Source organism: Cydia pomonella, chromosome 7 (assembly GCF_033807575.1).
Source record: "Cydia pomonella isolate Wapato2018A chromosome 7, ilCydPomo1, whole genome shotgun sequence".
NCBI classification, from domain to species: Eukaryota; Metazoa; Arthropoda; class Insecta; order Lepidoptera; family Tortricidae; genus Cydia; species Cydia pomonella.
In genome coordinates, this window is record NC_084709.1 from 8,131,223 (window position 1) to 8,158,017 (window position 26,795).

At 38.8% G+C, this 26,795-nt stretch overlaps 1 protein-coding gene across 5 annotated transcripts in view; it reads right to left on the reverse strand.

Annotated features, from left to right (window-relative positions):
- The window catches only part of LOC133519740 (dual specificity protein phosphatase Mpk3-like), a 57,532-nt gene extending 31,244 nt beyond the window's left edge, over nucleotides 1-26,288 (reverse strand). For 2 of the 5 annotated variants that reach the window (XM_061853807.1, XM_061853808.1), the window contains exons 1-2: nucleotides 25,519-26,280; nucleotides 6,068-6,158 (exon numbers count right to left, since the gene is read on the reverse strand). In XM_061853807.1, the coding sequence (XP_061709791.1) occupies nucleotides 6,068-6,158; nucleotides 25,519-25,885 (458 nt within the window). In that variant the 5' untranslated portion in view covers nucleotides 25,886-26,280. Of the gene's footprint in view, nucleotides 1-6,067; nucleotides 6,159-25,518 lie in introns of all 5 variants that reach the window. The other 3 variants (XM_061853805.1, XM_061853806.1, XM_061853804.1) reach the window with 3 other exon arrangements.
- Between the last annotated feature and the right edge of the window lie 507 nt (nucleotides 26,289-26,795).

Sequence of the window (26,795 nt, forward strand, 5' to 3'; positions counted from 1 at the left end):
CGACTTATGGAAATGTTATATGAATCGGAACAGCAGACATGGTTACAACACTAACTTTAGAAAAAATTGACGTAGATTGTTATCGTAAAATATTCAATAACTAAGATATGAAGAAATGTAACATTCATTATGCTGTGTTTATGAAAAGTGAAATATTGTGTTTACGTACATGACAAGCTGTAATATCGTTATGGGATTTTGTTAATAATTTCAAAGTGTCTTGCGCGTTTACGTTCTACGGGCGTTGCGATGTGTCAAAAGTTCATTCTTACAGGCTTATTGCTATAATTTGAGCTTTACAGTTAAGGAAATAATGTCAAAATTACATTACAATTTTAATTTTTGAAGATTATGTCATCTAGCGTAGAGTAGCCAAGCTACCCACACCACAGCTACACATTGAACTTCAACTACTCCACAATACGAGTAGATGTCGCAACTAGCATCTATGCTCTGCCCCTTTAAACCTATTATTTTCGTTGCTCCGGTGAGTAGCTTAGCTCCAAATAGTTACGACTTATTCGAGAATGTTCTGCAGTTTAATGTCAAATTGATATCGACCTCATCGTGCTAACATTAAGTTCATTTTTGTATTCAGCAGTATAAAAACGTGTTGCTAAAATCCAATTATGTAATAAATATTAATGAGATTTACTGATGGTATGACATGCCTCCATGGGTAATAGTTGTTTTTTGCCTAGTGTTTTCTGCACTCCAAAACAGAGCATTACGGCATTTTTGGACTTAAAATGCCCGGTTAAGCGTCGTAGCAAACTGACAATACCTGTGGTAAAAATGAGTGCAGCCAATCTTAATGCTGACACCATTGAGGTATAGTACTAGTCGGCATCTCCAACAAAATGATTCCGCACCTCATTGAAGTGCCGGTACTTCATTGCGTTCAGTGGGTCTCCGACTACTGGCGAGATGCCACTCATGTAAAGAAAATTTTAAAAAATAATAAAAATTAAAAATGCCTTTATGCGTTATAAAAATGTATTCTAATATCTAGAAATAATATAATAACAATCCACTGAGAAAACTTTTATTTTAAGGTTGTTGAAACGTCACTTTAAACACTCGCGGTGGTACGCCATTTTCTTTGGCGCATAGATTACACTTCGCAGATGTAACACGGAGGTACTAATGATAATCTACCTTATGGTTTGCAGAATATATATACAATAATGATATATTAATTGTATCTTGTAATTTTTTTAAGTGTTTTTATTATATTGAAAGAATATATTATGTTATAAGCGCGATTTGATCAAAATTGTTACGAGTACGAGAGTCAAATAGAAAGGGTTTTATGACTATTTTTATACATTTTAATATCGCCAGTGTCGCAAAAGTAAAAAAAATTACCCTTTAATGGAACTAAATACATTTTATCTAGATTCTTTACGGTATGTATTTAGGCAGAAAATGAACAGTTGTCATAAGTCTCGCCTCTGTCTAGCTATTATTCTTAAGCTTAGTGACGGACGTCAAATGCCGAAATGGCGGACACAAAGTTGTTCTCGATAGCGTGTTTAGTACGTAGTACATTTATGTCAGTGGCGGCCACACGCTTAACACGTACGTCAATCGTCTATAGTTTTCAAGTTCTGTGGCGTACGACGACAAGCATGTCTTCATCCCCTTTCTATACGTTATCTACGTCAAGAAAAACACAAAATAATAGACACATGCTCTTTTGCTCATAGAAATATACAGCATGCATTACTAGTTGGTCACTCGACGAAATGCTTCAATTTCTATATTTATTTTATCTGTCAAAACACTCAAAACTTCACTGTTCGAATTGGACAATATTTAACGCCCCGAAATAAGTAATAAATAACACTTCAAAGATCGTAACGTACAGAAGAGTCTACTGCGTTATTGTCGCTATCGTGTTAGTGTTCTGGAGAATACGATACGCGCGGTATTCCTCCAGCAGAAAAAGTCCATAGTGCTATTTTGTGATGTAAATTATCATGTTCAAATGTTAGTAAAATCGCGCCCCCGGCCACGGCCAGCTCAGGCTGCGTTCGTTGCATGAATGAATGAAGCCGCACTCCATTGAGAGCGCGCGTAACACTAGGTTTCACCGCGAATGCAATGCACTACAACTTACAAGGCGGCCAACTACAATCGCTTGGGCCGCCTCGATCGCGCCTAACTCACGAATCTTAACGTCCCAAGACTTTCAAAAGACCGTTTCTCGCTTTGAGTTGTGTTTAAAGTTTCAGCTCTCTTTGCACGAAGTAAGGTCGATATTGAAATACACACGAGTGAGATGGATACGCGGTTTCTACGGTTCCATCGTTATGATGAATGGGTCCATTAGCCGCCTCGGGTGTCTGCAATGCGTCAACTCGCGGCCATCTCGCTTCGATATTGCCGCCTGATCATATAAAAGGTCAAAGATTAAATTCTTTCTCATTTTCTAATCTATCTTCAATTACGTACGCTAGCATAGTAACTAGTAGCCGATCGTCTATTATTACAAGAATAATAGCTGTAATATTTTATTTAAACGCTGGTGATTTATATCGTAAATGTAGTATCAATTGAAGTGGAGCGTTGTTGCGTTAAAGGGATGTATGTAGACGTACTCAATTCCAGCTGAACATATTAGAGTTAATTACAGTAAATTGCACCTTAATTGATCATTTCTCTATTGTTTTTAAACAATTCCTTTAATTGAAATATGCTGCACGTAAAATACACGTAACTAATCGTACGTAATTGAATTGTAATTGCTTTAAATTTTACGATATCTGCTCATTACTCTGGCAATATGTCGAAACATTTTGTTTATTGGCCGTTACAATAGTGTCCGTGAATTAAAGAAAACAGACCGATTTCTCAGGTCCAATCGATGTCTTAATTTGGCAATGTCTTTCATAATTCGATACAAAGCGAGAGATTGAAACGATTCCAACCGAATAAACACCACCGTCTAGCGTCAGTCACGGAATGATGAATGGAATAGTAGAACGGAATATTTGACATTGAAGTGTTTTCAATGAATCTCGGCGTCGAGGCGATGTTTGCTAAAGGATATGAGTGTTCAATGCAAATAAAATTGCTAAGTGCTACGCTAAGTGGCGGGTATGAATAAGTGCGCAAGCGTAGTCTGAACGGTTTTTCGCTTGGCTCGCACGCACACGATATATGTTATATTACCATCTGGGCGATGCTCCTTGTATTCCTACATCAGATCATAAGAGCACCTTCTCTGTTAGGATTTACCGAATTACTCGCTGTGTAAATGATACAGTACCTACGTTATTTATTACGTGACTGCATTAAGAATGCAAATAAGACACCATTTATCTCACGTAGAAAACACAATTGTATTGTTTTCTTTAATGACTAAGCTAGTTACATATCGAAAACTAAACTAAATATATTTTAACACTTATAACACGCAATTTAATAATATACGTATTTGTGCAATTACCGTATGCGCTGTGCGCTTACAGTTACACTAGTTTCGATAGTACACAATGCATAACCAAAACAATATTAAAAAAAGAGCTGAACCCTTAGTGTAAATTTATTCGATAGCGTGACGTAACGTACGCGTTTGCGCTAAGTCTCATTTTGTATGGGATTTAGAAACAGCGCGGCAAGCGGGACGTTTTGGAAACTCAAAATCCCATACAAAATGAGAAATTTACACTAGGGGTACTGATCTGAAATCATAAGTGGCGCAATATTACAGTAGGCGCTCGGTATTTCTGCGCTCGCTAATCCAGCAGGCCTGTAATGTAATCCGACAATTTAGCGACTCTGATGACCCGCTCTACGTATATCGGCAGTTTACAAAGCCGAACTCCGAATTACAGAGCAGTTGCATTTGATATGTATAATTTATGTTCTATTTAAAGCTTTTATTTCCCATACACATCCAATCGTCCGTCAGTTCCAAAAATCCGGCATAGGGAAATTTGAGCCGCCGGATTACCAAGCGCGTACTGTATCTAATTTCCGTTATAAAACATGAATTACGTATCATTTACGCAATTGACTTTTACCTCCTAGTGGGACAGGTTTGTCGATCACGTTGCACCTACATTGTCTCCGCAGTGTAGGTTTTTGTACTTGGTGTACACAGCGGTATTGTGGTGTGATGTAGATGTGAAAAACCTACGACTTTTTCCACTACAATCCCCGAGTAACAGTTTTCTTGATTACGACACGCATGTACCTAACCGAAATTATGGCGCTTTCATAGGCTGGTTACCCTTCAGTTAACATAACTGAACTAGCTCTCACAGTATCAAACGACTTGACTTTAGAAATATTTATGTTTTCTAGTTAGAGTTAATTAGCGGATGTGCGCTATCGAGGAAACCGCCATTATTTGCATATTATTCGCTTTTATTAATTGACTTAATGGTCTCGTCCGTCGCTATAAAAAAGCACCGCATTAGAAACTGTGGTGTTGAGTGTAACCGTTTCCCGTGGAATACGACTATAGAGCTCCTCAACGACGTGTTATTAAGAAAGCCAGTCGCACCGGAATCTGCGAGCCGCCGGCTTTTTCCGCCGATCCTCGGCGATCAAGGAAAACATCTCTTGCGCTGAGATCGGATTCCCACGCGTGCACGATTTTCCTAGATCATGTAATTATAGCGGCGTGTTTCAAACGAGCGGTTCTAGAAATGAGGTGATACTGATTTAATTGCCGATATAAGGTTTAGAACTCCTTAGATAGGGCATAATAGAGTCAATGATATCCAGGCTGGATAATCCAGCATACAAAATGCCCTTGGCAAACTAAATGTCGATTGGTTGCTAAGTCAAATATTCACTTATTGGATAGTTCTCTTTTAGTTTCTGCACATATTTAGTTGCTTTTCTTTTACGCCTGTTTTAAAAACCCGAAGAAAAGGACAAGTGCAGCTTTTCAATAAATAGCTGCTGTTGTCTTTTTACATGTGTGTAAATCCAGTCGTACGTGGACTCTCTCCATGCGTCATGCTGTAAGTTTGGCTTGGTGATAAGTGCGGCAAAAACGCAAATTCTTGTACAACCACCTAGGGGCTGTCACATGGAATACTCCAGTATCAATCTGGATAACAAAGCTCTTGAAGAAGTGCCGCGCTTCAGGTACTTAGGAAGCCAACTCCGCAATGACAATACCTTAGCGTCTGAAATACCATCACGCATAGCCAATGCAGCTGTTGCATTTGGCAAGCTCAGCAACCGTGTTTGGAGGTCGCACGATTTGAAGTTGTCCACAAAAATTATGGTTTACAAAGCTATCATCATACCCACTCTGCTTTATGCCTCAGAAACGTGGTGCAGCTATAAATCAGATATGAAAAAACTGGACACCTTCCACCTACGTTGTCTGCGCTCAATTCTACGTATAAAGTGGCAAGACAAGGTACCGAACACGGAAGTTTTACGTCGCGTCGGGATGCCTGGTATTGAAGCACTGATCATGAAGCATCAGCTAAGGTGGTGTGGCCATGTCGTGCGTATGGAGAATGAGAGACTGCCCAAAGCAATTTTCTACTCGGAGCTCTCTTGTGGAAAACGGAAGCAGGGGGGCCAATACCTGCGACATAAAGACGTTCTCAAACGCCACCTCGTCGCTTGCGGGATACCGACTGACTGCTGGGAGGGAATTGCATTGCAAAGATCGGAATGGCGTTCTAGTGTTCAAAAGAAAGTAGCTCAATTTGAGCAGCAGCGTCTGGAAGACCTAGATGCTAAGCGTCATATCCGCAAGACGCGACCTAAGCCCTCCTACACATACACCCGCAACTCGACTGGACAACTCCATTGCGCATCGTGTGACCGCATCTTCAAAACAAAGTTTGGTTTTGCGAGCCACATAAGGGCATTTCATAATCCGGACAAGAATTGTTGATGGAGTCGCCATTGCCGGATACGGCAAGGAAGGAGTAGTAGGTTGGCAACAATCAGCAATACAAAAATATCTTATACATTTCAAACTGCTCTACCAACAAAGGCATGACAGGTAATTTTATCACCTACCCTAGACATGATTGCAAGTGACTAGGTATAGTGTGTACTTGTGTAGTGTATTCGTACTGACCTCAGTCCCATGAGCGGCAGGTGGGGCACATGCTGGGCGCCCGCCTCACTGCACCATTCCGGATAGGCGCGGTGGAACTCCGGGAAGTCACCTGAGAACAACATACATATTTACAGCACGCTGTTTATATCGCACCATATACAACACAAAAACGTATCAACTTAAGAGGAATTCCTAGTTGCGATTTTTCCATACAAACGCTCTCGACTGATTCCTCCCTGGATTTTTAACCTAGAGCAGTGATTTTTTCAAATAAGATCAATATCATCAATATCTGTGCCGCTATGTTTTGCTTTTTTGGATTATTTTATTTTGAAGAAAGATACAGCGCCTCGAAAATCGCAAAAACAGCTCAATTGAATTGGCTGTAAAAAAAGGCACAGTATACAAATATGACAAAAAATATCCAAAAAATCAAAACATAGCGGCATAGATTATTTCTTCCTCTTGCAGTTTCTAAAATTTTATAAAGATTGGTTGCGTTTTGGAGGAGGAAACAGTCGAGAGCGAAACCTCGATTTTTGAGTTTTTTGCGTGTGAATTTTAGTCCGAGCTGCAGTTGTCCTTATCGCACGAATTGGAGGCGGAGACAGTTTCTAAATATACGTACACAGGAGGAATAGTGATGGGCATAACATGTTAATGGTTAAAATGAGAAAAAATACACCAACAATCAACAGTCGATCGCCGTAATATAACCAAAATACCACGTAGTTCTAAGTAAAGGGTGCCATGAGTTTTCACAGTCTTTAATGTAACAACTATTATGTACCATGGTTTTGCAATTAAGATTTCGATTCTATTCTAATCTAAAATGTACCCGTAATGGCCTGTCACTTCAAAACGTTTTTTTTTTTCTTACATTACAGGTCACGTAGTGCTTATATGTTTAGTAATTTTTACTATTAAAGGCCTATAAATAAAGCTAAGTAGGATAATAGGTACAACCTGCTTATTCTGATTAAAACATCATAAATACCCATTAACAAATTGACTGTCTTGCATTGCTCACACTTGTGCGTCACAAGTCACCACTAGATAGCAAATTTACATTACGGCTAGCCGATATCAAAATAAGGCCCATTTTGAAATTCGGCGGTTCAACGATTAAGGTATGTTGGGGTAATACCGGATGTGGGCGAAGAACGTAGCAAATTCAATTCTCCCTAATTTGGCTTTTTTTTTTTTCATTTAATTGTTTTTTTTTTTTCGCCCTCTTTTATAATTTTATTGATTTTCCTCTAGTCTATTGTACTCAGTGCTATATTTGTCTACCATTCTTCATCAATTCTCATCTACTCATAGGTTAACTGGAAGAAATCCCTTAAAGGGATAAGTTCGCCTTTGTACTGCTTATCCTGTGCCATATTTATATTTTGTCTTTTGTACAATAAAGAGTTTATACATACATACATACAGATGAAAACAAGCGGTGATTATTTTAATTTTGTTAAGACAAACATGTCCGATGAAACTCTGAAAGGTTTGTGCAATTTGATTCTCGAATTAAGACGAGATAGAGTGCATCTATGGAAGTACGTGTGTAGACAAGACATACGCCCTATGCCTTAAATTCATTAGTCCAAGAAGAAATCGAATACCATGTGTTTATTTTAAAGAATATCTGGAGCAAATTGTTTACGGAGCTTGAGAGCGAGACGAAATTACCAGGATTTATCCTAATATACACTATACCTGTCCTTACTTTACCTCCAGAATATCTTGAATTCACGTCCAGTTGGATATTAATGTCAAAGAAGAAACGCTCGGAAGCTGAAGTACTTACAACACCTAGTCTACCGTCGGGTCGGACAGCGTAAGTCGTAACATGATCCTTCCTCTTCTTGATCTCCTAGTACCTATTATTACCCACATCCTAAACCACTCGATTTCTTGTAACATTTTTCCTTCACTTTGGAAAGACGCTGACGTCATCCCCCTCCCTAAAAAGACAAATCCTACTTCTTTTTCTGACTATCGCCCAATTTGTATCCTCCCTTTCCTCTCCAAAGTCCTTGAGCGCCTAGTGCATCATCAATTAACATCTTTCTTAAATAGGCATGAGCTCCTGAATCCTTTTCAGTCCGGTTTCCGCTCGGGTCATGGTACGACTACCGCTCTTGTAAAAATCACCGACGACATTCGCGCTGGGATGGATAACAGAAAGGTCACCGTGTTAACGCTGTTGGATTTCAGTAACGCGTTTAACACTGTTGATTTTGACGTTCTGCTCGGTATTCTGCATTCTCTTAACATATCTCCTGCGGTGATTGATTGGTTTATTAGTTACTTAAAAGGTCGTCGACAACGCGTTAAGGTTGATTCTCTTCGTTCTTCGTGGTGCAGCACGCTGGCTGGCGTTCCGCAGGGTGGCGTGCTGTCTCCTCTTCTTTTCTCTATTTTCATAAATTCCATTACCAGTAGTATCTCTTCATCATACCACCTTTATGCCGACGACCTCCAAATTTATTCTCAAGGCATCATTAGCAATCTACCTATAATTATCAACTCCATAAATCGTGACTTGGATTGCATCTCAGACTGGAGTAGGCGATATGGGCTTAAGGTCAACCCAAGTAAAACCCAAGCGATAATTGTAGGTAGTTCTAAATTAATTCCTAGGATTGATTTTTCTCTGCTACCTGACGTAATGTTTGATGGTGTTCACATTCCCTTCTCACATCAAGTTAAAAACCTAGGAATCATAATAGACCGTACTTTATCTTGGATACCCCAGATTGGCGAGGTAAGCAGAAAGATGTTTGCTTCAATGGGTTCACTTCGCCGACTACGTAACTTCTTGCCATTAGCCACCAAAATTGCGCTTGCACAATCCCTTCTTATGCCTATACTAGACTATGCTGACATCAGTTATCTGGATCTTAATGAGGACCAGCTCAATAAACTTGAGCGCTTGCAAAATCTCTGTATTAGATTTATATTTGGACTTCGCAAATTTGACCATATTTCCAACTTCCGTGCCCAGCTCAAGTGGCTCCCTATACGTCTTCGTCGTAATTCTCATATTCTCAATCTTCTTTATAGCGTTCTTTTCAACCCCTCTACTCCCCCATATCTTAAAGAGCGTTTTACATATCTCTCCTCCGTCAGGCCTTCACGGAAATATCTACTTGTTCCCCCTCCATCCTCTACAAAATATTATACTGACTCTTTCACTTTTCGAGCTGTTCGGCTGTGGAACAGCCTGCCCTTAGATATTAGGTGTGCGAAAACTCTTCAAAGCTTTAAAACCCTACTGAAAAATCATTACTTGTCTCTTTCTTAATGTGCCGCTGTGTTATATTATGTATGTATGTATATTTAGATATGTATCTAATATTTATTTATTTTAATATAGGTATGTATTGTTATATTTATATGTTTATTTAAATTGTAAATGTACTGTATGTACTGTCTGCTTGATGTATGTGTAATTTTCCTATTCCTCTAATTCATTCGTGCACTACCTGTTCTAAAAACTTACTGTTCTTTATATCCTGCTACCCTAAGGTTGTCTGGAAGAGATCGCTTACAGCGATAAGACCGCCTGTTGCTACCTTTCTTTACATTGTAAATCTGTTTTTTTTTAATTTGTCTTCTTTGTGGTGCAATAAAGAATATTTACTTACTTACTTACTAGTCTATTACTATCTTGTATATCAAATTGAAAGCAATATACATATTCTTCCATTACTATAAAGTATGTTTTTTTTATTTCATTCTTTTTAAAACTTTTTTACATAATATTAGGTCTACTTGGGCGGCTTACAAGTTAGTATTTTGTTTAATATCTTGTAAACAGAAAAACTATGAAAGTTACAAGAAAACAAACAAAACAATAACATGTACACCGCCGAAGTAGACCTAATACTATGTAGTACGAAAGTACCTTCACATACGGATGCATAATGTAGATGTGAACGCACACATATATAGTTAGCACTTCGAAATTAGTTTCCTTAAAATGCTTCAAGAGGGCTCTCTTTTCCTATATATTGACTTTACTCTTTGCATACGATCCTTACATTTTATATAAAGATTGTATACAACTATATATATATATATATATATAATTCCTATATTTTACCGTCAAAATCGCAATTATTAGCACATTGTTTACTTATCAAATTGCCATATAACATAAGTATCAAAGTTTGAGAGCCACAATTTTACCAAATTTTTGTATCAGGGTTAAGATCGGATACAAAAATACGAAAAATAGAACATTCGATGACAACTTTTAAGTTTGTATTGTTGGCTGCAATTTATATACGTAGGAGAAGGCTAAACACCGGACCTATTTCTTTGTGATACCTTATTCTCTTTCCATTAAAAACAACTTTTATTCACCATGCGATGTTCTCCCTTGATGGCAATACACTCGTTACCCTAAAAAAAGTATGTCTCATCTTTACACATGTACAAAACTAAAACTGTTATATATTGAAGATTACCAAAATCCAGGCCGAATCTACGGTTATTATTTAACGATTTGCTCCGTACTTCAAGAATCTGACACGATCTAGAAAAAAAAATTCGCGAGTTCTCTCAATTGGTCCCAAAATTGACCGACATTACCCCAACATACCTTACCCAGATTGTCATTGCGATACGTTCTTCAATAAGGCGGCATAAGTTTAGCCCCATCGTACTACTACTACTATTTAGATTGTAGGTTAACCATACCTACTTACAAAATTTCACAACACACCATGATCACAGCCAACTTATTGTCACGGATAGGTACGACGACCGAAGCAAGGACATCATTATTTTTTGCAGTCTTCATCTAAATAGTAATTAATAGATACAGTATAATATAAAAATTAAAAACAACATCAAACACAACTTGATAACATCAAAAACAACTTGCGTCGGATGGCGCAGGATGAATTCCGGCCGGCTCGTCGGCAATGTCAACGGAACGGCGTGCAATGAGCGAGCGCTCGCGTCTCGCATCTGTGTGCGCGCACTCACACTTAGATAGCGCCCGCTCCCACCCACCGCAGCGCGACAGAAACATAGCTTCAAAAATTCGAGATTTGAAAAGTTGCTCAGCTAGGAATTGCTCTTAATAGAAAGAATGACGACGACAAGTTAACAATCTGATATCATCATGACTCATTCCCATTACGTGTTGATGACCACTCTACACATTAGTAATTAATATAGAGAAACAAGAAGTCTTTCTTTCTTATATGGGTGTTTCCGAAACACCGCTTTGTATTCGCATTTCAACCTTTTTCTGAAGTACTTATAGTTGTAATGTAACTAATCTTGGGATCATTAATTATACCAGAAAATACCAAGCTGGGCTCGCCAACGTAGCGTCATGCTGCAATGAGCGACAGTCATTGCAGCATGACGCTACGTTACACTTGAATAGTTTCTCATATACATATACATAGAATATTCAATTTAAGAATGTGCTATCGCTCAATTGTCGTTTTAGTGTACGCTGTTGGGCTCGCCAATTCATCAGAATAATATTTATGAGTTAAATTGCTAACAATAAGGATTAGATATACTTTGATCAAGTAAGCAAAACGCAATAATCATGATTTATTAATTAAGTTGATTTCTCAGTGGAACGAATATTAGGCATGAGAAACAACTAGGTTCCGGGTAGTGATATGCCGTTACCATAAATTAAGTGAACGAAAAGAATTTTGGGGTAATTTACGCGGTAACGTTCTCCGTAATTATGGAGAAAGTTGCCTAAGTTTTCATATTTTTTAACTTTTTTTTACTAAATGGATTTTTATGTAGGTAATACAATCTTCACAGAAATTTTCAAAAAATCTGTTAAAAGGAACTAGTTTATTACCAAAATTACCGTAAATTACCGCCGTAAATTGCGGGGAATCTTCCCCGCGAATGTTCTCGGGTAATTTTTCTAGAAGAAATTTCACTTTATTCAATGATATAATTAAATGTGACGGATGAAATACACAATAATATTAAATTATCTTACTAATATTTAATAAGTTTCTTTAGATGTGCGATTTAAAGTGTTTCATTGAAAGTAGGGAAGTTGCCTAACGAAAAATAAAGTGAGTTCTCTATTATTTCACCTTAGGTAATTATATAATATTCTATAACATTATAACACTGTAAAAAAATCAAAACTTATTACTGTGATTTTAAAATAATACAATAAATAATAATAATGTTTTGTAATCTAAAAACCAAAAATATTTAAATAAGTCATATGTTAAATAAGCAAACGTTGATGTGTATATAAGGTAAAGAATGATATGTAATTTTGGCTTAAATTACAATTGTGTTTTAAGACATTTTATTACATGTCGTGTTTATTTTAAGTAAGGCTTTTATATTGTAAACAGATGAGCGCTTATCAGCTGAGTTCGCAATGTACCAGTTACTTCAGGTAAAAAAACACGTGGAAACTATATTTTTGTACAGTTTGGGAACTAACGGATTAAAATAGTTCCCGAATGCCCTCAAGATCCTACATTCATAGCGCTCGACTTTTCTATGTTATATTACTCGTCTCGATAGCGCAGCACGTTAGAGGATCTTTCAGAGTGGTCCCTATTACTGACAAACTACAAGAAGGCTTAGATGGTCCGACCTCATAATGAAACGAAATGATAATTTGACAGTTTAATCTGTCTTTAATATCCCTACCAAACACGAGATACACACAGACTGCAGCCATGAAGGTCATGCTAAACCTTCCACCGCTTCACCCACATATATAGCAAGAAGCCACCTCCTCAGCGGTAAGGTTGAGAAACCTCAACGACCTCAACATATGATCTAACCTGGGAGCTCAGCACACAATATGCCTGAAAAAGGTTTACGAAGACTTTCAAATGCTCAGAGCAGGCACGGACCGGATTCATAAACAACCTTCGACAAAAGGTACAAACTACAATTATGTGAGAACGACAATCACGGAGGACTTAATACCAGTGAGCCGAGAATCTTCACTAATGGGTCCAATACAGAGAGTGGTTCGGGCTCTGGAACCTTCTCAGAAGATCTAAACGTGTCCATTACCACGAGCAGCTCATGGCTCAGTATTCGAAGCTGAGTGCATGGGCATCATCAATGCGGGGGCTATCATCACTGCAAGGAGGTAGTAGAATCCTCCATCCACATACTATCCTACAGTAGAAAGTCATATAATTACATTAAAACAGATACATGAATGCCACAAACGACTAATCGAGACCTCCATATGGCATAGCTGTATGTCTTAATAAGAATCTCACCCTTCAATGGATCAAGGGACACAGTCGATCCTGGGGTAACGACGGTGCAGATGAGCTTGCCAGGCAAGGATCAGGTGCGGAGGCGATTGACCCAGAATTTATTCTCCCGATGCCCTTTAGGAAGGTACGCTCACTGCTGCTGCAACGTACAAAGACACAGGGGGTTGAGTCGGCTAGACTAGCCCCCACCTTCCGTGACGAAAAATAGGCGCCCATCGTCAAGTTACAGAAACCTACCCGTGCTACAATACAATATCTTTACAACATTCCTGGGAAGACGAAGACCTCCGAACACATGGTAGTTCAATATCAAGAGGGATGGTAACCCAGAATAAAGCTCTTTGGCTCCACCGTACAAGGAAGCCCAGATAGAGCTAGCTCTACAGGCCCAGGCCTAAGATAAGGCGAAATAACACTATTAATTATAACAATCAACTACGTGTCACATAACATTACTACACTTAATAATAATAACATAAAATATATTTAAAAACCACAAAAGTTGTAAGCAAAATTCAATTTACGGTCATTTTCACTAATGAAAATTACGGTAACTGCGTAATTTCTCGGCGGCACATCACTAGTTCCGGGTAAGTTATTTGTTTTACAGGGGGCAAAATTGTTGTATAACCGCTCGTGCTAATATTGATACCCGAGCAAGCGAAAAATTCCAAAATTTAACCACTAGCGTAGCGAGGGGTTCGAAAAGTGGAATCTTGAGCGTTGCAAGGATTTCAAAGTCTCGTGCCTGTGCCCTTTAAACAAATTTTGCCACCGCGTGAAACTTAAAAAAAATCACCAATATACTAACTAATATATCAAACCAAATCAAAATCAAATGAACGTTATTTATCATTTAAAATCATCATTTAAAAATCAATTCTACCTTATTTACTTTTATTAAAATCAATTCTAACTGATTACTTTGCCACAAATGTGGCTTTTTCATTCGTTTTTAAACAACCAAGAGCGCCTTTATCAGCTGGTGTGGTGAAAAATATTTTTGAATGCGATTCACTCGGAAAGGTGGGCGAAATGCCATAGCTATAATTCTACGTAGGTAATCCAGCGTCGCAACACTCGCAACTCGCAATGAACATGAGAAGGAGTAACCGTTAATTTTATTGTTCTGTGAAGCAGAAGCCACCGTGGAATATGCAGAGCGGTAGACGTAAGTACACAGCTAGTTGTGAATAGCGTAAATTAAACCCCAAGGTGACTTGAAAAAATAAAACAGTATTATATTTAACCATGATGACGTTATCGTGAACATATAAATGGAAATTTTGATGTACTCTTGTTTATCATACACACATAACATGCTGTCCATTCATTAGAGCGTAAAGCAAATTTAATGCTGTGCCGCAGAGCCTAATAATCGCATGTGTTGTGTAATGATTGTGACATAAGGCCTTTGTACACTGAGTCGTAGCAGTAGTCTAGCTGTGCTAACAATCGGCGCTCACTGGTGGATCAGTCGTTATTCAAGACTCGTTTCATTCATTCTTTTTGTTTCATTGACGTTTCGCCATTCATACGATACAATCGGCAAACGCTACCATTTTCAATATGTAGGTAGCAATCGAGTTCGAATCACTAGTATTATTGATTGGCGATGCTTAGATGGCCAGGTCCTACAGGCCAGTTGATAAAGCATACAAACTAGCCAATTAGGTCCTATGAATGAATGAATGAAAAACATTTCGAGTAACTATGAACTCATACAAATCCTATACTTACAAGTAGCTGGCTAATAAAGAATATTAGCTGCGCAATATAAATTATTCAGAGTTGAGTTGTTACTTCCAGGCGAATGTACCGATCGTGTGAGCGCTAAAACAATACATCTAAGAGTTAATGCACTGACTGAGATAGCAGATATTTCTTATGCAGGAATTTAGCTAAAAAAGGTTGACGTTTTACAATTACGTATAAACTACTAACTGACGTAGTCGCATGATTTGAGAAAGCTTGTAGTTCTCTTTGCACACCGAAGAGATTATCGACCGCTGCTGCGATTCATTGCTGCAACGTTTAATGCTTATTGATTGTGGGCATGACCATTGACCATTGGCCGATTAGCATTAGTACGAATAATGTTGGCGCCGCTATTAGTCTAATTCAGGGGTTCCCAAAGTGTGCGCCGCGGCGCCCTGGTGCGCCGTAGAAAGTAAAGAGGGGCGCCGTGAGTTCTATCATTATCCGAAACCACAAATATTCGCGGGTACCTATTTGAGCGCTCGCATCGGTAAATAATATAGCGTCGTGTCACTCTTTTTCGACCGTGATTTTAAATTTACAAGGGCGCCGTTGCAAAATACTAAACTTGTAACTGCGCCGCATGTTGAAAAAGATTGGGAACCCCTGGTCTAATTGGACGTGATATTATATTTGGTACTTAAAATGATCACACGTCTTATAATTCTTCTTCCCGTTCTGCCCCTTGTGACCGTTGTGACAAAGGAAAAAGGTATCCTATGACGTGTATGTAGAGTAAGAATAAATACAGAGGTACGGTCCTCGAGAACCGGGCTAAATTACTGAACAAAGGGTGCAGGCGAGCCGTCTGCCGCTGCCGTCCAGTCGCAGTCGTGGCTTCCGCCGCGTTTCCTGTCCACTCCCGGCATTGTGATGCTAATGCCGCCCCCGTTGTGTCCGCCGCTGTAACACGCTGGCCGCACAATGCATCACGATCTACGTTTTGCAATGGCTGACATTAACTTCTACTGTAAAACCAGCTGGAATGATCAATTTTCCATCAAAAAGGTTTTGAGAGCAATAACATACCAGTATAAATATTAAATAATCCCGTAATATTTGTTCCCGTAATATCCGTTGTGACATGGGTGTTTTCTTTATATTGTATTGAAGTTTGTAGGGTTTAGTCGATGGGATCTTCAGAATTTAAGCGAGGTTGCCGTCAAAAAAGCGTTCGTATAAGAAGGAAGGAAGTAAATACCTTTCGAAAGTGTTGACGACTCTATTCTAAATTTTAAGTATGATTGGTAATAAAATAACGTATTGGTACTTGAAGCCAGTTTCGTTATATCTAATTTTTTTGTGTCGTCTCGTGGAAATTCGTCTTTAAGTACATCTATACGGGCAATTTATTGCTATCGTGGGTCGAGACAATTTTGCCAGTTTCCAACGAAACTTTTATATGACGGGTATAATTCTGGCCCACTCTCGGTATTCGTCAAGTTCCTTTCGTCCCTACATTTCCCGGCAGCAAATTACCACGGTTGGCCATCCATCCCCTGTCACGTACCTACAATCAAAAAGGCTCGTGACAAATGGAGGTTGCAGAGTTTCAAACTATAAAGGTTTTCGCCCACTATCACACCTATCTGTGTTCTTAGTTACCTTTCGTATTTTTATTGGTAGGTATAGGTAAAGCTTAGTTCATATAGAATTGGCACATAATTAGCAATGTTTAAAAAATAATAAGTCCATGGCGGGAAAAAAATCGACAATTACATTTCAATCACCAACTTTCAAAGTGTTAATGGCGAAAATATTATTTTTCTAGCTTTATGGATTTTAAAGTTAAAAGGAGATTGATCGTGCACAAATACTTCAAAAATTCTTATCGATCCCGGACAAAGACAGCTAAATCGCTTCAGATGCTAAAAGCTAGTATTTGTAGGGTCATAAAACGTAGCAAGGAGACTCTATCAGCCGACAAGATAATACAAACTAATTGGAGGTCAGGGACAAATAACAAGATTTTGGGAAAAAAACGTCCCAAGGTCACTTAAACAAAATTCAGGACGGTCTAATTACGATTTATCCTAAAAATTCTAAGAAACTTCTAGAAAGATAAAGATGATTCTCCTCAGAGGTGGCTATAAGAGCTATCGAGCAATAAAACAGCCAAATCGGACTGTTAAACAGATCCGACAAGCTAAAACGTTGGACGACAAGACGTATGTAAAACTCGATTTTAATCAACTACTCGGTTCGAAGTTTTTTATGGCCAATTATAGAGGTAATGTACCCGAAAAATATAAGTTCGTGAAACTTGACAAGTTCGCAAAAAACGTATGATACGGCAAGGAATTTATAATTGCGGCTGTAAGACGAAACGTTTTATAACATAGTCAACAATGAAGTCGGATATTTATATTAAGAGGCTGTCAACACCCAATGTCCTTGAAATTGATGTTACTTAAACAGTTTTTTAAGAAAGACTATTTGTTTTAGTCAAGTAAGAAAAATATATGTTCATATTAATTATATTTCAAAGACCGTGGTTGTACTCGATACATGATTGAACGAAATCGGCTCGATAGAAAATAATTGCAAAGATTGGTCTTAAAATCACAATTAAACGGTTTTATGTCTTTATTGTTTTGACTTATGGGTCTGCAATTAAAATCACAATTTCAAAACATTTATATCTAAACCGCTATTGAGTAAAATATTACACTAATAATCCACTTTTTTTTATTTAAATATTTTTCTTATTATTCCCTTGCCCAGGCCCAGTAACATGCGACAGTGCTATCTCATTTACTCCGATACAAATAGACAGTGTGCGCGCTTTAGGTATTGACAGCCCCTTAAAGAGTGCTTAGAGAAATGAGTATTGCCATTTATTATAACATGATTAGAACCCATAACGGTAATGTGAAATGTTGACTGGATTTAGCCAGCTGCCACTACTCAAAAAAAGTTTTGGCATGGTATGCTAATAATCAGGCCAATTACATACCTCCGAATTGTCCCCAATTTCAATCTATCAAAAACTACTGGGCAATCATGAAAAAAAAAAGAAAACAAGACTAGTCAAATTGTCCAGGGTGTCAATTCATTGCGAATATTGCGATCTACAAGAAATCAACACGCTAAAAATGTCGACAAAAGTGCTGTGCAGAAGATGAGGGGGGTCCATTATGAAACCAGTTCGTAATTATTTACATAACAGAGATTTTTTATTTATTTATACTTATTTGAAAGCTAAATACATTACTATTTAAAATTCACCATTCATAACTGTCTTATTTTATTTACTTAAAAAAATAACAATCTTCTAGTGCGTACCAATTCTATATGAACTATGCTTTAATAGTATTGCACGGTTGGTAGATATATGTATAATATATTTGCGTGTTACTTGGGTAGTGGTATTAAAATACAAAAAAAAACTACGGTTTTATTGCTGAAGCTTGGGTGCTGAACCCCCCTTGGCGTCTTTACCGCTTGCTTGCTTGCCGTATTATGAATACCTGCATTAACTAATGAATTTTACATTCTACTCTCAATAATTGATTATCTGTTTTCTCTTCATCTCTTTTACTACTTGGAATCTGGCCTCACAATTGGGTTTTGCAGTCAGTAGCCCAAGGAACCTCGTGAGACATGGGGTAGGAGGGTTGCATGATGATGGAGATGATGGAGGGGTGCGAGGCGGAGCCGCGCGGGGAAGGGGGAGGGCTGGCGGCGCGCGGCATCGATCCGATGACTCATCTCGCCCATTCATTCGCCGCTCTCAATGAAACCCCCGCGCGCCCCGCGCCGGCCCCACGTTCGCCACTCGCAAGGACTCCCATTAAAATTGCCCAGGTCGCTTAGACTGAATCCTTCATCCTAAAAAGATATTACACCTACATAAAATACATTTCGAACGTCTTACTCTTTTACGCCACCCACCGGCTCTGGCCATACGCAGATATGCCATTTAGGTTGTGTCGACTAATTTACACGACAAAAAACAAAATATGCATGGAGGTTGGAACTAACTAACAAATCTAGTCTGGAATGTCCACAAAAGGTTAGAGACGAGCGAGTTAGGAACAAAGCGATAATGTGGTGATTGTGGATAGGTGTAGGGTGGCGAAGCGCGGCGCGGGCGCGGAGCGCGGGCTGCAGGTGGAGGCCTTGGCCCGCGGCCTCGTCCTTCCCGCGCGTTTATCAACAACCTTGCCTCTAAATCTCTTTGCTGGCCCGGAATTATACATTCAGCATGTCCAATATTCATATACCAATCATTTTGTAAGGGCAATGTATGAAAACTCTTAGGAATTAATATCTAATACCGGAATTATTGAAGACAACTACGGTCTTGAAAATGCGTAAGTACCTAATAAGTCCCCGACCAATTTTTTGCAGATTATCGATACGTAGTCAACGTTTTGCAGAGTGATTCGCTACCGCGTTTCTATGTCTAGATGATTTAATATTGACATTATTCAACAATCATAAGTTACCCGTCCGATGTCGGTAAAGCTTAAAAACCTGCCATAAATCAAAATATATTATGGCCATTACCAACATCCTTTGGAAAGCGATATTATATAGGTACCTACATATATATACATTTCTAACATTTCCCTGTATTTGTCAGGTCACACGCAAGCTAATATTTATAACGAATATCCTTAATTACTCCTCGCAGGTTTCTATTTGCGGCATCACAATTCGCGTAGAGTCCGGGCACACATCAAATGAACAGGGGCTGACTCAATAAAGAATGAAGAATGAATGAATTATTAAAAACTGATTAGCGGGAGCGCACCCAATTGTCACTTATGTATGTGTTCAATACCGTATACATAACTGTAGGCTATTGCCGTAATATCCGCATTCTGTTAAAATTGCGCTCTAGGCAAAAGCCGTCAAACAGCAGTTATAAATAAATGAGGTAATAGTGTACGGATGGCCAGGTTCTGGGAACACTACATTCGCAGAACGAATTGACGTCAGTGGATTCTGTGTAAGAATGAAATCCATCAAATGGGAGTTTTAGGATGTAAAATAAAGCAGGGGCATTTATTTGTTCAATATATTATATAGACAGTCGAAATAAATGTCGGGTGGCAAAGGAATCAAAATACGAAATGAGTAGATAATATTAAATTGTATACAAATAATGTACTTTATCTGTTTCATTTGGATAACTCCTTATCCATACCTAAGCACAATGATTGCGAGTTATCTGACGTACATAATAGCACATGGCTGGTTTGTGTTGCTTTAAATTATATCAGTCACAGTGTTGTTAAAACATAAGATATGCCTCAACATATCAGTATCAGACATGTTGCGTGCACAAACGTGATGAAAAACATAAGCCCATGAGGCATACTGAAACGGAACTACCGTAGCGGAACGAGATATAAATATACCAGAATACAATGCGTAGCATCCCAACTGATCGACCTACCTGCTGTATCGGCGTTTGGACATTACATCAGCAAGCAAAAACTAACAATGCCAATGCTATGCCTTCGCACAGATAATTACCTATAGGCAGGCGCGGGGTCAATTCAGATAGCGAGCCGGCTTACTTCTTACATACGTCTAATTTCTTTGTACAAAATGCAGACTAGGATATTTATGGTTTTTGTGAGAAATTTAAAAACAGTGAATTGAATTGTTTTCATTAAAACCCATTAGATAGTCTGTTATCCCCATCTCTGGCAACGGGTACGAAAACGACGATCGGTTTATAGCATCCTCAATTGCCCGCTGCAGCAATGAGTCCAACTCGAACTTCGAGAGCCAGACGCAAGATATTCTATAGGCTATAGGCTTCCTTATCCCATTTCGCTTTCCTCAGTTATATTAGCGACCAGATGCTAACGATTTCCTCTGCCAGACCACTAGAGTTTCAAAGAGTTTACGTTCAGCTACATCCTGTTGTTCAGACGCAAGCGCACGTGCTATTATTTATTTTACGATTGACCATCGCCCACCATAAGTGGAATTGGCCGGTTCAGTTGATTAATGAATGAGATGAATTCGATGCGGAGCCCCGCTGTCGCGGCGGAGAGCTGTTGGTGTTTTAAATAAAATTGCACGCGTGCATATGGGGCCGTTGGATTTAATAAAATTGACAGGACGTGAGTGAAACAGGAACCTATCAATAAAATGGTAGCGCTCTTCCGTCGGACGTGGGTCGAGGCGGTGCGTTTCCGGCCCCCTTCTTTGATCATCCCGTTTGTGTTAGTTAAACGGTTTTTCTCTATAGGATCTTTGATCATTCTTGGTTTTTTATAGGATTACTGTCTATAGTGGGGAGATTTCTTAAAGCTGCTTGTTCTTTTCCTTGTTTACATATGTGCTTCAATCACGTGCGCATTGAAGCATATATGTAAACTATTGTTCATTTTCATTGTACAAGTCCGGCTACCTACTACTCTAACAAAACATTGTTGAAATAGATACCAAAATATCGTACCTACTACCTTTGTAGTTATTTATAAGTTATAATACATATCCTACCCCTTTCTTAATATTAGTAGGTAGATAATTAGGTATACAGATCAGGTTCAAAATTACAAAAGAAAGATGAATGTCGACAACTGTATATAAAATTGAGGAATGCAAAATGTCTTGACTCTGCAGTGTACACAATAGGAACGCATATACAGTGAGAAGGAAGGAGCGTGCTAGTGTGCGTGAGGCGATGATCATAATCTATCGTCTCGCATTGAGGAGCACAATAAGTAGTGGACTTCCTCTCCCACGTCTGGTGGCGAACGCTTGCGGACTCCGGGCCCGGCGGCATGCGTTTAAAGATGTATCTTATAAAGCTATTTAGAACACACTATTTCTCGGATAGAGCAGTGTAAAAAGATTTAGGGCACTTACTGAGGGAGTACAAAGATAGGAAAGGAGATGCAGGGTGCACGAGAAATAGGGCCCAGCAAATACTGTAGGCTTAACCCTTAAATCGATAACGTCTACTATACTGAACATCCCAAGAATAAAAATCTATACCAAATATTAAATCATAACGATACTTTCCTGGTAGCGCAAGTGAATAATGTTATTTACAAGTAAATAAAAAATATTGGGAACCAATGTGAACATAATCTTTTTGTCAAAGTCCTACAGAATGTTGAACTTGCAAGGAAGCATCCGGTGGACTGACATTTGCCCCACTTTTATAAATTTTAGGATTCCGTACCAAATTTAATATTAAATAATGGCGTAAATGACTGGTAACATTATACGAGCTAAGAAGTTATTGTAGAAACAATAAAATATAAAATTAAATTCATTACATAAGTCGATATTTGCATTAAATATATGTATTTCTAATAACAAGTAAAATTATTATATACTTCAAGTGGCTTTTAAGCAATAAGTTAGACCAGGGGTTCCCAAAGTGTGCGCCGCGGCGCCCTCGTGCGCCGTAGAAAGTAAAGAGGGGCGCCGTGAGTTCTATCATTATCCGAAACCACAAATATTCGCGGGTACCTATTTGAGCGCTCGCATCGGTAAATAATATAGCGTCGTGTCACTCTTTTTCGACAGTGATTTTAAATTTACAAGGGCGCCGTTGCAAAATACTAAACTTGTAACTGCGCCGCATGTTGAAAAAGATTGGGAACCCCTGAGTTAGACAGATGTTACTTAGGGATGTGATATGATTATGACTACGAACTTACAAGCTGCTTGCCTATAATTACATAATAATAATAATCTCGTGAAATGCGAGAAGGCCAAGTCCAGTACATATCTAAACTTGGCGGCTCATGAGATAAGCGCTATGTGGGATGTTGATTAGACGATAATTGTCCGGATATTCATTTCAGCGAAGACTCTCGCTAGGTGGTTGGATCAAGGGTCAGATGCAGAGGGTGGTGGTGTTTAGATATTTTACTTTTATATACATATTGTAAAAAGACTAACTTAAGTAAAAAGATAAATAAAGGAGATCTAAGAAAACCGTATGCACATAAAGTACTCTATACTCGGCAACGTCCAACATACTTGACATTACATTTACGATAACAACTCTGCTTTTAATAAGTTATGACCATACTATTTGACAGTGTAGTGATTGGAAAAAATGAAACAATATAAAAATGGGAATGGAACCAGGGAATATAAACAGCTCCTTTCCATTGCTCTTTGGGTGGTCTGTATTTTATTTTTGGTTGCCTGACTTAAGGTCCATGTTTGACAGCCATATGTGAGGCAAGGCAGTAGGGATGAAGCCATCACCATTTTTTTTAAGGTGTACAGTAAGTTGTGATTTGATTATTTCTTTGTGAGCCCAAAATTGTTTCCATGTATTGGCTATTCTTCTTTCTATTTCTTCTGTATTTCTTTCAGGGTTAAATGATATTTGTTTCCTAAGATATACGTATTTTTTGACATATTCAAGTGTGGTGTTGCTTGCTAAAATGGGTACCGGTTTTTCATTAGTCATCAATTTTGTTTTTTCGAGATTCATCTCTAACCCCACATTTGCACTAGCTGTCATTAATTCATTTATCATCGACCCTCATACCTATCTCATATCATATCTGTTACACCTAGGAGGTTGCAGTTGTGGAATGTGTTGCGTTCAACTCTTCACCAAGGTGCTCAAGTTTTTTTGAGGCTGGTACTGACTCCAAAAATAACAGATTGTAAATATATAAGTACGCAGATTTGTGTGATTGATTTCAGACGTATGTATGTATATATTTCATACTTTCTAGATGTAATTAAATTGATATAAGCCTAGCGATTGTATTAGGTATATAGAAAGTGTATACAAATAGACTATAATTGTAGGGTAGGTATTCACTTGCGTTATTGAAGACAATTTTTTTTTTCTTTTCAGTGCGCTATTGTTTTTTTTTGTTGGTCGATTCGTTTTGTGTTAGTGCCTTTTATTATTGCCTTTTAGTTTTTTTTCTGCGGTTAAATTTTTTTGTTAAATAGTTTTTATTCCCTAAAAAGGAAAAATATGCAATAAACAATACTGCAAACCACTCCCTATATATTTAATATTTAAAATATATTCTTGGGAAGTTGTTAAATATGAAGACTTTCTGTAGCATTGTTGATCATACTTTTATTTTTTTATTTTATTTGGAGCCTGTCGTGTCCCACTGCTGGGCAAAGGCCTCCCCCCAATCTCTGTTCAGTGCTGTGTCTGGCCATTCCTTCAAGAAGGAGTCCAGTTCATCCCACCATCGCCGGTGAGGTCTGCCAGATCCCCGATTAGAGTTTTCGGGCTCCCACTCTGTAGTGACTTTGTCCCACAACTCATTCGGCATTTGACTGATGTGACCAGCCCAATCCCATTTTAGCTTGGCCGCTTTCCAAGCTACATAGACGATTTGTGTCTTGAAGGCAGCGTGGTGTTCCGGACTCAATCCACCAATATGCTACACTCCATGGCTCGTTGGCAAACCCAGAGTTTGGACTTCTGAGCTTTAGTCAAAGACAAAGTCTGTGCACCGTAGGTTAGAGCTGGGAGTATGCAATGTCCATGAGCTTCCATTTGAGAGATATAGGAAGATTACCTTTCATCAGGTGTTTCATGGACTAATAGCTCCTCCAGGTGTTTTCAATCTGTCTTTCGACCTCTTTTTCCAGACGCGCCTGGAAATTGGCCCAAATAAATAAATGTACTCATGGACATAATTTTATTACAGGGTCAATTTCTTTAAATATAACTACAAACACTACTTCTGAGAAACAAAAACTAAATCTTAACAAACATTATGCATTGTTGGTTGAATGAATATATTCAGCGCTTTGGCCGAGAGTGTGGTAGAATCAAGGGTATTTCAGCTACCTACTTCAGTTACTAATATTACAAGTTAGTTAAAGATGAGGTCAAAACGTAATTTGATTGTTTTGTCATTTAACTGGCATATATGCAATGACCTGTCTTATGCATTTCGTTTTGTCATATGTATATTGCTGCATAAATTGTACAGCAGTGTGCCCAATTGTTAATGGAGTAAGATGAGTATGGTGGGGCTTGTTGTACAAAGAAGTTAGTTAGTGTAGTTGTTCAGGTCCAAGCAGGAAAACACATATCATATGTACAGTTTTTCAATGATTTAGCAAAAAATAAACGTTTTACTTCCAGAATTTAATACTATTGAAAAGTAATATTGCTCATCATATCCCTTGGAGTGGCAGGCCATCGACTCCGGACCGATTATGTCATTTAAATTTCAAACTTGATTAATTGAAATAAAATCAAAATTCCAATAACTCAAAAACGACACAAGTTCAAGTGCCATGAAGAGATATTTACCACTATATTCCCCCTGCGCAACAAGACAAAAGAAAAATAATATCAAGAAAAGAAATTGGATATGTATGAACTTTATAAATTAAATTTGAGATTGTAATTGCTAGTTATTATAACTTTGAATACCAGCTCCTTAAACACGGATTAGGGCTACAATTGCAATTTAGCGATTGTTAATATTACGAGTTAGTAGTTTGGCATGGTATGAGTGTTACCTTGCAAGCAGACGACCTGCACGCCGTCCTGCTTGAGGCGGCGCAGCAGGATGCCGTGTACCGTGTCAGGGTCCCGCGGCGCACCGTCGCCGTATAGCACGAACGTGCCTCGCGCACGACACGACACGATGCGCGCCTTCAGCTCCTTGCACTGCACCGTCGATGCCAACTCGATCTTGCCCGCAGCCAGCCTTCGCAGCATGATGCTCGGGATAGAGAAGTTTACCGCCGACCGGATGTGCGACACCGCGTATTCGTTCGAGCCCCGGCAGTCAATTAGCACCGTGTCTCTCTCATCTGACCGCAGCTTCGCAAGTAACCATTCCTTCGACACCGTCTCACATTCGCATTCCGAGTCCGTAGGCATCTTGCAGACGAAATCCTTTCTTGTTTACACGGGCTCGTTGCGACTCGAACGCTTGTTGCACTATTGCATGGAAACCATGCAAACTTAAGGTATACACACGGTCATAGTTGTCAACACTGGTTTCACGATTAATCTATTTATTAGAAACATGTATTTAAGCGTGCGAGAATCCATCTATATTTAAAAACACACAAGAAATATGCAGGTCCGCTTCGCTATCAACGCAACGCGCGATCCGTGCAACGCGCATCAGCGAAAAGCACGAATGAAAGCGAAATTACAAAAAAACGAGATGGGCACCAAATGAATGAGTGATTGATTCTCTCCTAGAGGCGTACCCAAACGAATGAATGAAATCGTTACAACCATGTGCTGCCAGTATAAAAAAAGGAAATTTAGGAGGCGAAAAAACGCAAATATCAGTATTAGCGTTCTGTCAAATGTCTCGAGTACTTTTATAAGAAAACAAGGCTAGCCCAGCGGGCCTACCGCGGAAACCGAAATCTTTCTCTTTTACTCTCAGTAGGACGTAATTAGAGTGCCAGACACCATGTGCTGCCAGTATAAAAAAAAGGAAATTAGGAGGCGAAAAAACGCAAATATTAGCGTTCTGTCAAATGTCTTGAGTACTTTTATAAGAAAACAAGGCTAGCCCAGCGGGCCTTCGCGGTAGGCCCCCTGGACCTCCAGACCAAAGAGCATATAATAATTTTCTTGCTAATCTGATTAAATTGTCTAATCAAACACACACAAAAAAAAACACACACACGTGCCGACTAGGGTTGCCAGATGGTCGGGATTTGGCGGGATTCTCCCGATTTTTAGCATGTGTTCCCGATTCCCGACGAAGTGAAGACTGTCCCGAAAAACAGCTTCACGTTATAATAAAACAATAATTTCAAGTTCCGAA